General features: G+C 37.6%; 1 protein-coding gene across 2 annotated transcripts in view; it reads left to right on the top strand.

Moving 5' to 3' along the window:
• tat (tyrosine aminotransferase) overlaps positions 1-11,975 on the top strand; it is a 49,725-nt gene extending 37,750 nt beyond the window's left edge. For both annotated transcript variants that reach the window (XM_028810170.2, XM_028810172.2), the window contains 5 exons: positions 450-602; positions 3,248-3,376; positions 7,392-7,475; positions 9,365-9,463; positions 11,157-11,975. In XM_028810170.2, coding sequence (XP_028666003.1) covers positions 450-602; positions 3,248-3,376; positions 7,392-7,475; positions 9,365-9,463; positions 11,157-11,306 — 615 coding nt within the window. In that variant the 3' untranslated portion in view covers positions 11,307-11,975. The remainder of the gene's footprint in view (positions 1-449; positions 603-3,247; positions 3,377-7,391; positions 7,476-9,364; positions 9,464-11,156) is intronic.
• The last annotated feature ends 1,706 nt before the right edge of the window (positions 11,976-13,681 follow it).

Below are 13,681 nucleotides of genomic sequence, written 5' to 3' on the forward strand. Positions count from 1 at the left end.
TTTGTAATGAAATGAAAGCATTTCCACTAGTCAGAATCAATTGAGGTCTTTCACCCTTCCTTTTTCACACTCACCAATTGTTATATTGCTAAGTGACTTTCTTAAGATTTAGCATTCTGCCATGTTGATGTTTTAATATTACAGCAAGTGTCTTATACTTAGCTGAACTCTTGCTGGTAGAATGACTAATGATACTAAACTGGTCAAGAGTACACAAGAGCACCAGTGATGGACTGGTTTGTGGTCCAGGGTTGGTCCTTGATTTCTGACCAATTCTGATTTCTTAGACTCTGATACCACACTGACAACCAGCTTGTTCAGGGCCAAGAGAATAGCTGGATGCTTTTTGAATTAAATGACTTAATTTACAAATGAAATACATCCCAGTTTACAGATTGATAGTACTGGTCACTCATTCATGTTTATTTTATTCTTTTTATTTTATACAGGTATTCCCTGGTAGCAGATATTATCCCATTGCACCACTGAGCACTGATGTTCCCATTCTGTCTTGTGGTGGTTTAGCAAAGAGGTGGTTGGTGCCTGGGTGGAGACTTGGCTGGATACTTATCCATGACAGGAAGGACTTATTTGGAAGTGAGGTAACAACCAGATGAATTATTTGTAGTGGCCTCTACACAAATCCACATACTATGTTAAATGATATAATTTCAAAATATGCACATACAAGAAACAAGCAGCTTTGTGTGGTACACAACATTAGTCATGCCAAATGTCTTTAACAATCCAAACTGAAATGTTTCATTGACTTAAAAAATATATACTGTATTTTGGAAGCTAAGGTTTTAGTAAAGATTAATGTATGCACCATTAATATATTTGCTGGTGGCGTTAAATGTCTTTAGATTAAGAGTGTGCGGTGATCTTCCTCGATTTCACTGTCTCTATCTGTTTCAGTTTAATTAACTTTCATTTTTAACTTTATTTGAATATGGCAGAGTGAAGCTGAGCAGAGGTTATTAACTTGGTCAAAAAGAGTTTGAGCATTTGTTGGGTTTCACTGTCAAACAATGGTTCTTTAATGGCATGTTATGGTTCTTTACTGGGTTGTATGCTTCTTTGTAGAACGTTTACATGACAAGGCTCCCCAGATTTAATTCTCGGAGGGGTTCTTTGCATAGGAAGCTGGTTCTTTGTGCTTTGAAAAACTGGTAGGCTACCTAGCAGGACACAAATATTTTTAAGAAAACCTGGACTTAGCCTATGTTGCTGTTTGCAGCAAGAGTCCTTTAAAATCATTAGCCACTGGTATTTCACAAATCTGTTACCACAGTTCATAGTTATTTACTGTATTAAGCCTGCTGCCGACCTAAATAAATAAATGTTCTTTCTAGAACCTACTTGTAGAGGTGTCTCCTGGAAATTAAAAATGGTTCCCCTTTGACATTGCTCTGAACAACCACCCTGGCACCTTTATTTTTAAGAGTGTAGTAACTGAGCTAGACCCTTCATTGAAATAATTTTCTCACATACTTAGCAATGAAAAGGAAATCAATTCTAAATCTTCTTTGTATCGTCGGCTCTTTGCTCTAGTCAAACTAGTTGTCATCAATTTAACTTAAGCGGCATTCAGTCTATGAATGATGTTAGTTATGTGACATTTAATGATGTCTCTGTTGGTAATTGTATCCTGCAGGGGACGCTAGCTCCCTTGTTGGAATAAGTTCTTTTGTAGTTGTGACATGTTACATAACCCAAAACTATATAGATATAAAAAGGTGATATCCCTCCCTTAGTGATACGGCAATAAGAAATCACGTAGGAGAAATAGCTTTCTTTAATGACGGATTACGTGGCATAACAGATGAAGGAAGCCATGACGAGACCTTCGGGAGTGGGGGCCCGATGTATAGAGTCTGCCATTTTCATCCCTACGTTGGAAGGATTTTCCGGATCAGATGACAGTATCTCCCATCCGTCCGTCGGCTTCAAAGGTGTGCCAGGCAATGTTCCAAGGCTTTATACTCTTTCTCCATGTGCAGGCCCCCACTTAGGTAAATCATGCCATTCCAAACAAGGAAAAAAGATTCAATGTCATGCTGGCTTTGTCACACAGAAATAGTACAATGCCCATTTTTGTAGTTGTCCCTGTCTTGTCTCCTAATGCTTGCCTAGCAGTTCTAAATGATGAGCCCCTGTGCTAAATCTGACTTTGTATTAGCTGTGCATGTGAGTAGAAAGAAAAGTAGATTTATAAAATATTTGTACAGAGCACAGTGACATATTAAACATATACACTTACTTCAATAATATATTTGCATTTTTTTTATTAAGTTCTAAATTCCAGCAAAACACTTTTTCTTCTATAAACAAACCAAAGTATCCAGGTTTCCTCAGATTTCAAATATAATACATATGTCATTCATTGATATCAGCTAGTGTGGGTGATAATTCAGAGAGCATTTTCAGAGTATGTCACAGCATTTTTTTTAACTTTCCCCATAATAATCTTAGAAAACAATGGGGGAAGAGATCTGTCATTTACAGATTCAGAAAAGAAATGGAATTCAGCTGCATGCTCTTCAATGCAATATGTGTCAAGCATGTCCTAATTCAACGAAAAATTGTTCACTTATCACATATATCTTATCTAAAATGTAAGCAACATTTTGGGCAAAAATATTTTTATATATTCTGAATAGCCTTGAATTTAAAATCACATCTAATGCCCTACCAGAAATATTTGAAGTAGTTCCAGATAGGTTAAAGAGTGCTATGGGGAATCAGTTGTAATATCCCATACCAAAATATTTACATGAAGACTTATTTTGCTGAACTGGAAGAGTTTCAATTGACTCTCTCAAACTCAGTAGAAAAATAATGATCTACTGTATATTATCTGAAATTGGAAAAAGGATCAAATTCCCTTTGTTTGTATTCTGTTCTATTCTATTCACCTCCAAACTCCTGTAATTAGTAATATCAGGCCATGATTCTTAGTGTACATAGTTATCCCATAACGATTTACATAAGTTGGCCCTGCTATATTTTTCCAAATTAATTCCTGATATGAAAAACGAAGAATGAAAAAAAATACTGACATACAATCCAAAAAAGATGAAAAAATATAAGATGTTAAAAAAAAACTAAAGTTCCGGCCAGGCTGCAATGGTTTGGTAAGCAAATGCATATTGCAGGGTGTAGAAAAACATTATATAGTGTATCATGTTCAAAACAGAGAATGCAAAATTTTTAACTGACATATATGCATGTGTCTTTGCCTTAGATTAGAGAAGGACTGATCCGATTAAGCCAAAGGATTCTGGGACCATGCACAATTGTTCAAGGAGCTTTGAAGGACATTATTAATAACCCTTCACAAGAGTTTTATAGCAGTACAATACACATCATGAAGGTATGTTTACTTTATTTTGCTTTATTCTTATCATATTCCTTACGTTTAAGTTCACATTATATTTGCCATGTATAACTAATATATTAGAATGCTTATTCATCTATTTCAAAAGTAGCCATCCCCAAATGGGAATTCATTAACGTATCACACCAACACTCCCACTTACAGGGTCAGTTTCAGTTACTAATTAACCAAACAGACATTCAGTGCTTATAAAAAGTCTCCACCCCCATGGAAGTTTTCACATTTTATTGTTATATAACATTGAATTACATTGGACTTAATTTGGCTTTTTGACACTGGTGAACAGAAAATGGCTATAAAGTGAAAACAGACATCTGAACAATGGCCTAAATTAAATAAAAACAAAATAATCGATAGCATTACCCTTTGTTTACCCTCTTTAATATGGCACACCTAAATCATCATTGATGCGGACAGTTGGTTTTTGAAGCCATAGTTAGTGAAATGGAAAACATCTGTGTGTGGGTTTTTAGTTGATCATAGTATAAATGCTTCTACAGTATATCTGGAAGGTCCATCTTATTGGGAATCAATAACATGGACTAATCGACACAATGAAGACAAAAGAACAATCCAATCAGCTCTATGAAAAGGTGAATGTAGTGAGAAATCCAGCAAAATGACACCTTTTATTGGCTAACTAAAAAAATTACAATATGCAGGCTTTCGAAGCAATTTTGGCTGCTCCTTCAGGCAAGATATAATGTAGAGACTTTTTTCCTGCAGATCATCTAATGTGGTCTACCTAATTCTCTGCATGAAATGGCCTGACACTGCACTCTATGTGGGAGAAACTGGACAAACACTCTGCCAAAGAATGAATTTACACAGGTTCCACATTAAACGTTGCAACATAGATGTTCCTGTAGCAGCCCTCTTCAACAGCTATGGACATTGTGAGAAGGACTTTAAAGTCACAGTGCTTTTGGGCAACTTCAGAACACAGCAACAGAGAAAAGAATGGGAAGTCCAACTCATGTTAAAACTGAATACATTACAACATGGTTTAAATATAAACAAGAGTTTTATGGCCTGATATGAGGATTGTTTGCCTCTCCCAAACTGACACAGACAACCTGTCTACAGACCCACATTGTATTGAAAAACTCATCAGAAACTTCAAAAGACTTTGTTAGACAGTTATCCAAAGATCTTGACCATACATTGTTCTCCTCTCTTGCTAAATGAATCTTAGCCTTGTCCTAGATTGTGTATATAAACACAGGGAACTCCAGTTTCTGTATTACATCTTGCCTGAAGAAGGGGCCTGAGTTGCCTCGAAAGCTTGCTTATTGTAATCTTTTTAGTTATCCAATAAAAGGTAGAGAAAAGCCAAGCAAAATGACACCTTTTATTGGCTAACTAGAAAGATTACAATATGCAAGCTTTCGAGGCAACTCACGCCCCTTCTTCAGGCAAGATGTAATCTTTCTAGTTAGCCAATAAAAGGTGTCATTTTGCTTGGCTTTTCTCTACATTCATAATGGCTAACACGGTACAACACTCTAGTACTACCAATAAAAGGTGTAATTTTGCTTGAATTCTCACTACATTCATAATGGCTAACATGGTACAATATCCTAGTACTGACAAGGTGAATGAAAAGCACAAGTCAGGATATGGATACAAGAAAACATCCAAGTTACTAAATATCCCTTGGAGTTCAGGCAAATCAATTTTTAAGGAATGGAAAGATGGCACAGCTATAAATCCACCCAGATCAGGTTGTCCACAAAATCTGCGTGATTATGTAACATGAAGACTAGTGAGGGTGGCCATCAAGAGACCTATGATAACTCTGAAGGGTCAGTAACTTAGATTCAGACCTTCCCCTCCATCTTCAAGATTATGTCAATCTCGTTTAAATCTCATTAGGTTTTAATTTAGAATTTGTGGTAAAAAGTGTCCAGAACCTTCAACTTCTTTCTTAGCATTTGTCCCACCTAGGACTTTCCCCTGCTGAGATGGGGTAATACTACTTTTGGCATAGAAAGTTTCTTTTTATGTCTAATAATGCCTAACACATAATTAAAATATAAAATTTTTGCTTAAGTAATATCTCCTTATCGCTAATTTTATGTTCACTTTGTTTGACATAAGCTTCATATTTACTATTACTTGAAAATATAGTAATGATTAAATAATCAGTTAATAATTTCAGACCATAATAATCGAGTTATAAAACCACTGGGTTCAAAAGTTCAATTTTTCGTGCGCCTTGTCTAGCGTTTCTTCCTGCCTTGCACCCTATGCTTGCTGGGCTAATTAAGCTCCACCACCCAAAGTGAGACTGGTCTGGAATAAATGGGTTACAAAATGACTTGACATGACACTTAACACAGGAATTGTTTTTTGTGGTTGTAAGTGATATCCATATCCACATGTTCAGCTTACTGTTTAATTTTGAAGTACTCCATTGTAACAGCCAACCCTTTTCATGCCAATCTCAATTTTTTGGTATTAGAGTTCTTGTGGTTCACTTCTGACTGATCCAGTTCTTAGACAGAGCGTTTGCTGGTGGGTCAGGGTGGTCTGATTTCTTGATACATGCATGCCATATAGACCATGACAAGACCAGGAGTCAAACCTTTTTTTTTTAGTGATCTTTAATCTTTTATTCGCCATATACAATTTCTTGTATCAGGAATTTGTCATTTTTCGCATACCCCAACTTACCCTATACAGGGTTTTGGAGTCAGAGCATAGGATCAGCTATTTAAACAGCGCTCCTGGCACAATCACAAGTTTAAGGCCTCGCTCAAGGGCTCAATGGAGTAGCAGTCCTTCTGTCACTGCCATGATTTGAACTGGCAACCTTAAAGTTACCAGCCCAGATCCTTTAGCCAGAGAGCCATCACTCCACCTCTGGAGTTGTGAGGCAGCAGCACTAAATATTACATTATCGTGGCACCCTTATTTTGTATTTATATATAGTAAAAGAAAGACAAGAGGCAGAAAAAAGGTTGAGGGTAGCCATCACATATAATATGTTATAAATAAGTAATGAGTAATCAATAAGGACTGAGTCCACTCAGAATTGACTTGGCTTTTACAAAGTGTAGACGGGAAGGAGTGTGCTTGTAGGGCTGGAACTGGAAATGATGTCATGTTGGGCCTTCTTTGGAGGGTCTGGAGAAGAGGGAAGAGAGAGTGAGTTAGTACATATCTGCTTACTCCTGAACAGGGTCATGATGGGTGCCAGAGCCTAGCCTATCCTAGCATAAAGCATTAGGCAGGAACAAACTCTGGACAGTGCACCAGTCCATCACAGGGCGAATACACACTCACACACACACACACACACACACACACACACACACACACACACACACACACACACACACACACACACACACAAGGGCCAATTAAAAGTTGCCAATTCACCTAACCTGCATGTCTTTGGACTGTGGCAGGAAACCGGAGAACCCAGAGGAAATGCACACAGACACAGAAAGAACATACAAACTCCTAGATCAATAATCCTTAACTAAATTATGTTTGCTAACTGAATGCCAGTTGCCTGGAATTCCTATGCAGAGTCATTGTTCTCTTCATTTTCTAACCTGATTCTTCATTTCAGGGGAACTGGCAACAGGTATCTATCTTTGCAATACTGAGCCAAAGCAAATGCCACACCTGAAAAAGGTGCCAGTCCACTGCAGGGGACACTCACATATATAAAAGCAATCACTTGCACTGAGTCAGTTTAGAGGAACCAATTAAACTAAGCATTTAATTTTAGCTAAAATAATTTTAGATAAGAGTTAGGGTATGCTAAACTAAGCACTTAAAATAAATTAAAATAATTTTAGATTAGGTTTAGTGTTAGGATAAATAGAGTCCTGAAGCACAATAAGTCTGAATAATGTTTAAGTTTGAATTCACCTCCTAATACTACTTTCTTCTGTTAGTTTATTTCAAACGTAGTGGACTGTAAGTTGTCACAGACCATCCTCTTTAATGACAGATTTTTTGCTTTTCTTTATTTTAGTCAAATGCTGACATCTGCTACAATTCCCTTTCGAGTGTCCCTGGACTTCGGCCAGTCAGGCCATCAGGAGCTATGTACCTTATGGTAAGGGTCATAAAAGTGCATTGACCAAGAATATTTGTTCAATTTGGTCAGGGGGTGCCAATCAGATTTAATATATTTTAAAGATATTTTTCAAATTATGTGTGTTTTAAAGTTGTTTTCAGATTTAAATATTGTGTGGCCTACAGCTCTCCAAACACAACACAGACAGAAGCAGGACACAAGTTCAGCACAACAGCTTTTTTTTTTGGCTGTGAGAAATGCTACTCTCATTTCTCACCAGTGCAGCACAGTACAAAACACAGATGAGTCCAGATAAGTACAGTCAACAGCACTCTTTTTGCCTTCTTTCTCCGGCTTCTCTCTTTCTCTTCACCTCCACTTCTCTCGGCAAGTGTCGTCATCTCCTTCCTGATTATGGCTCTTGGAACACTTCCATGGACCCATTAGCATGATCCAGAAATACTTCCGGGCAAGGTGGAAGCCCAATGTTGTAGGGCACAGCAGCCCCCCGCAGCACCCCCTGATGGAACCCAACATGGCTGTACCAAACTCCAACTCTCATGAAGCCTTTTGGAAGTCCATGGTGCCACAGCAACCAAAGGGGGCTGTCCTCTAACATTTCAGGGGGAGATAATGCCCTAAGCATGCTCTCGCCCCTGGTCCTTCCATTACGGAGTCGTCCTGGCTGGGCAAGGGCCCTGGCCATCCGCCACAATTGTAATTATATTATAGCAACAAAAACATTGAATCCTCCAACTATTCAATTGCAGTTACAACTTACAGTTCTTAATTATGGAAAATCTGCACAATTTTAATGTGCACGCATCCTAGTCTAAAGTGATCGTCCTGATATTATGTGGTAGTTTCAAATAAAATACTTAAGTTGCTTAAATATTCAACTCCATTTGGCTCTCCTCAATCTCTTTGGCTTTAGCGCAGTAAGTCTTAAGAGCACAACACGATTGTTACAGTCATTGTGATTATTAACAACACTTATTTTGACAATAGAATCACCTTGCATATTTTTAAATTGAAATTTCAGAAGTTGAAATCCCCATGAAAATGGACTGTACCTCAATTAAAAACAGTAAATCCTACTTTACTAAAAGCAGGCAGTGTGGTGTAGTGGTAACCATTTGTATCATAAATGTTGTAAGTCGCCTTGGATAAAGGCATCAGCCAAACCTAATCTATATAGATAAAATCCTAAGCCTAAAAGTGCAACGATTTTGTGGAACGTTTTTATGTCACATTTTTTGTCACGCTTTAAATCAGGCTTATTTTAAAACCTATGTATGTAAGTTTGGTATCATTCTTTTCAGAAGTTATCGAACTTTAATGTGATATTGTTAGGTTTTCAGATTCCTATTGTGCCTTTAAATTATAAACTAAAAAATATCAAGAACACACATCCCGCAAGACGAGAGTTTGTGTCAAAAGATTTAACCACGCCCTGGGCTGGAATTAAAAGATAAAGGATAGGACAGCTGCTGCACAGGCTTTTAAATGTTTGAAACGGCGAGCAAGATGCAGATCACACGACACGGCAGCAGCAGCAAGCCAGCAGCTGATCGAGCAAAGAGGAGGTAAAAAAAACTGTATTTGTTTCCCATTGTATCACTGTTTAAGAGGGGGTTTCAGAGGAGCGACCACGTCTCCTTGGGGTGCATTCAGCCCCCCTCTTCACAACGCAAGCAGAAGAGACACGAAGTGACTGGCGCGTAGCACAGGCCAGGAAGGTTGGCAAGTGAAGCGAGCAGGGGGAACCCCCTAGTAAGTAAATGTAAAAAACTATTAGGAAGGAAAACTGCTTTTGTGTGGGCAAGGGTACAGAAATACATCATGACTAAATATTTACACAATTTATCATCCTCTCTAGAAAATTTATATTTCCCCTTTCCTATAAAAAACACTTACTTTTTTTTCAGGTTGGTATTGAAATGGAGCACTTTCCAGAGTTTCAGTCCGACGTGGACTTCACTGAGAGGCTCGTAGCGGAACAGTCTGTTTTCTGCCTTCCTGCCACGGTAACTTTTTAGTTTCTTCAATATTCCTTTCTGTTTTTCTTACATTGCATCATAACAACAACATATGTTGTCAGAAATGTATTGTATAGTCAATGTTTTCCAATAGGATAAAAATATGTGCATACAAAAAAGGGTCACAATTAATATTGTAAAATGTCATTGGCCACAAGAAAAATAACAAAACAAGTGTTTAACTGACAACAAAAATATGCAATGGATTATTTATCATGAATTGTTGCTGAGTCACCTACAGCAGTTTCAGTCCTGTGTCCAGGAGGCTCTGTAAAAATGGGGTATCAATGTTTCCAAACCGTAGTTGTAGGGAAGAGACCAAATGATTTCCACTCACACAATTTAAAAAAAAAGAAAAAATAAGCACAAACATTCTGGTATTGGAGTTGTCTCCCTTTAGGAGTAAAGTGAGGATGTAATGTTTTAATATTATAATGATTGCCTAAAATATTCTAGGCAGTGATAATGGCCTTTCCTCATGTTTTGAAGAAAATTATACTGACCACGAATAGGTCATTCACATATTTTCCATTTATCAGAATCAAAAGGACAAAACAAAATGTGAGGCCACATTTCAGTGTGAAAAGGTCAAAAGCCAAAATCTGATCTACATTTCATAAACCACCTTGCTCGTGTTTCAGCTAAGCTCAAGCACCTCGGTTTAGTAGTTTGTCGATGCTGTGGTTTCCAAATTTCACTTTATAGTTAAGTATAAACCAGTGACGTGCAGTGAGGTTCATGGCTGGTGAGGCACTGACTCCTTCAGAGTCAGATTTACAAATATATGAACAATAAAGAGTAGCTTATTCACTATTTAATTGGCAGCATGCACATTGACTACTGGTTATGTTTCATATCTCATCAGCATTTTTTACACACACATAGGTAAGGCACATATTTGGCTAAGAAGGAACATTACTTTTATAGCAGCAAGAGAGAGTGGAGAGAGCGCGTTTGCTCTGCACCCTCCATGTGTTCTAAATTTGCAGTTGCAATTCCACAATTCATACTCATTCAATATAAATGAAAGTATAGAGAGGTGTATAAAAAAATGATTTCAGTTTTAACCTTTTGAAGAACAGCAGCAACAAGCACCTGTTTGGCTCACATCCGCCCCTTTGGTGTGGCACGGTACTGTCTGCATCACCTTGTGCCTTTTCTCTGTGGTTTTATGTCCAATCAGCAAGACTAAATATGTCACCCACATTCATTAAAGATATTAGCCAGACTGTGGAAAGTCAGGGTGAATAATAAACGTGTCTGCAAATATTATATTGGCGACATACAAAGAGACAGCAACAGGTACGCGCCGATTGCATTCATCAACCCAGTGTGTGAGGGATAGCGAAGTTTGAGGTGAGGCTCATCTCGTCGCTGCCGCACATCGCGTTTCTCCCCTGTATTTGAACAGGAAATGCACCAGTTCAGCGATTTTGACTATAAAAATTATCAGTTATTGGAATCATACAGAAAACAAATTTATAGCACAGACCAGTGGACACATTTATTTTGTTATCATTATTAGTTTTTTTACTTTTCATGATGACCGCCTTCCCTGACCAAAAGTCCCTGGTATAAACGTACACTAAAGGGGTCATATTTGTGTATAACCCTTAAATATACAGCATGTTAACCATAACCCCCTCCACATGCTTTGATGACTTCTGTTTTTCTTCCACAGTGCTTTGAATATCCAAACTTCTTCCGAATTGTCGTAACAGTGCCAGAGGAGATGATGGTGGAGGCTTGCAACCGAATTCAAGAGTTCTGTCAGCAGCACTACGAACCTTACTCCAACCATATCATTCAGGACATTGATTGTGATAAATGAAATGACGTACTGAGGAACATTGAGCTGGGACTGAAAAGACTGAATGCAATTCTTGCTACTGTACTTTGATGCCAAACCCTTTGATTAATTTAACAGTGTGCAGAAAAATGGCAATTGCAATCGAAATTTAATATGCAAAAGTAGTCATGTGAAGAGACCTTTTTCTCACTCTGTCTAAAGGAAAATGCCCATATCTTTTTTTTTTTGTAAAAATATATAAACTACATTGAAGTTTCATTTACCTTTTGAAAAATGTGTACATTATGTACCTTTAGGCCTGCTAAGCAGAGTACTGTAGTAATTTAGTACATTCACATTCTTATTTAAATAGATTTTAGGAAAATGTTATACATGTCTGAACTGTGTTTATAATATTTATGAAAATATGCATATAAGCTAAACTGCATGCAGAACAATTATTTTAAGAGGATCCGCATTTTATATTTACTACATAAAAACTATTGAGTTGCAACTTCATAACAGAATATGGTTTTGTTTCACCAATATGGAACATTATGGTATTACCACTTAAAAATTGTTTTCTATTATTTCTTTTTCTATTTAAATGTTCAAGTTAAAGACATGTAAAGTGAAGCTTTCTTTTTTACTGTGATTATTAATTTCATTTTTATCTGCTGTATGTTTAATATAAACATTAAGGTTATAAAACTGATTGTTGATGTGTTTTTTGACTTAAAAGTTAAAGTTATGCAGAGCATACTTAAATCAACTGGCGACCAGGATTGGTTCTTGCCTTGCTTCCACTGTGACAGAACAAAATAGGTTTAAAAAAAATCAGGATGATTGAATGTTTTGTTACTAGTTTCATTTTTTTATTGAGGTTGTGGATTATTTTAAAAGGTTTAACAGCTAAGACTCTAAGCCTTTAAGGGGCTGTGGTGAAGGGCAAGGGCCTAATCCTGCGACATTAGGCACAAGGCAGGAACCATCTCTGGAAGAGGTGTTAGCCGATCACAGTGCACACTAACACCCATCCATACACACTCATGCAGAAATGAGAAACAATATTGCTCTTGTTGGCTTTACTGATTGGTGTAATCATTGTTGTGCTATAATACGCTGTGTAATACGCTTGTTGTGTATAATACGCTACCGTTTGTCTGTCCAGGATTTTAAATCACCTGTAGCTTGCAAATCGTTTGACCTATTGACCTAAAATTTAGTTCACATATACTACGTGACCTCTAATCTTTTTATTTTTATTTTATTTTATTGTAGAATAAACTCTCGGTAGCAGGCTGCATGGTGGCTGTGCGGCGCATGTGTACGGGCACCGTTCTCATCCCTACCACCTTTGCCGTCAATTCCCCTACTGCTCCATATCTCAAATCATTCTTGAGGCAGGAAGTTAGAGGGCACCATCGCTACCACCTTTGCCGTCACTTCCTCTACCTCTTCATATCTTAAATCATTCTTGAGGCAGATTGAACACTTAAGTGCCAGCTTAAGTGAAAAATTAAGAAAAACGTACTAAGTAATTGCAACACAAACACTGACTTAATCAGTTTTAATGTGAAAAGATGTCAATGGAAGAACAGAAGAAGCAGGCCGATAGAGTGGAGAAAACAAGAGCACATCAACCTCTGAGCAAATGAATGCTAAATGTAAACAGAAAGAGTACACAGAAAGAGTATGAAAACTATAAGTCAAGTGTATTCACTGCACGTTATCGTGCAGTCCACCGTTACTGGTATTTACAAATTCTTGTGCCAAAACTAACAAGTGTGGTGCAATCCTTTGAGATAACACGTTCCGTTCAAAACAATTTTGATAAGACACCTTTAATTAAGCTGTGCTCTGACATTGTGTCATTGGCTTGAGGTCATTTTTAAGTGACAATGGTTGCTCTGACACTTCACCTTCTACATATATGTACAGAATGTACCATACTGACGACAGAACACAACTTTATGTGATGGCATAGCATTCACAAACCAACCTAATCCAATTCAGAGTTGCAGTAGTATCCCAGTAATACTTAACAGGAAACGGCCCTTGACAGATCCAGTCCATCTTAGGACCTACATTCACAAGGCTAATTTGGAATTTGCATCTTATATATAAATGTCTACACGTGGAAGTATGTGTGTCTGTCTGGCCTGGAAGTGAGAGGCAGAGTCGGGGTAAGGGCTCACATCCGAGGAAACGGAAATCTCGCTTAGCCGCTAATAACACAAGCGAGGCCAGCACATCAGCAAAATGAAACTTCAGAAGAAAGGCCAAGTCACTTAGGTGCTAAAATCGGCAAAAAGGTATCCCTTTTACTTTTTTACGTCTGCAAAACGAATCCTCCTAGGAGAGAGATGCCCAGAGTATTTCCTTTCAATTAGCTAATATCTCTACATTTCAATTTT

This window comes from Erpetoichthys calabaricus, chromosome 9 (genome assembly GCF_900747795.2).
Source record: "Erpetoichthys calabaricus chromosome 9, fErpCal1.3, whole genome shotgun sequence".
Lineage (NCBI taxonomy): Eukaryota > Metazoa > Chordata > Cladistia > Polypteriformes > Polypteridae > Erpetoichthys > Erpetoichthys calabaricus.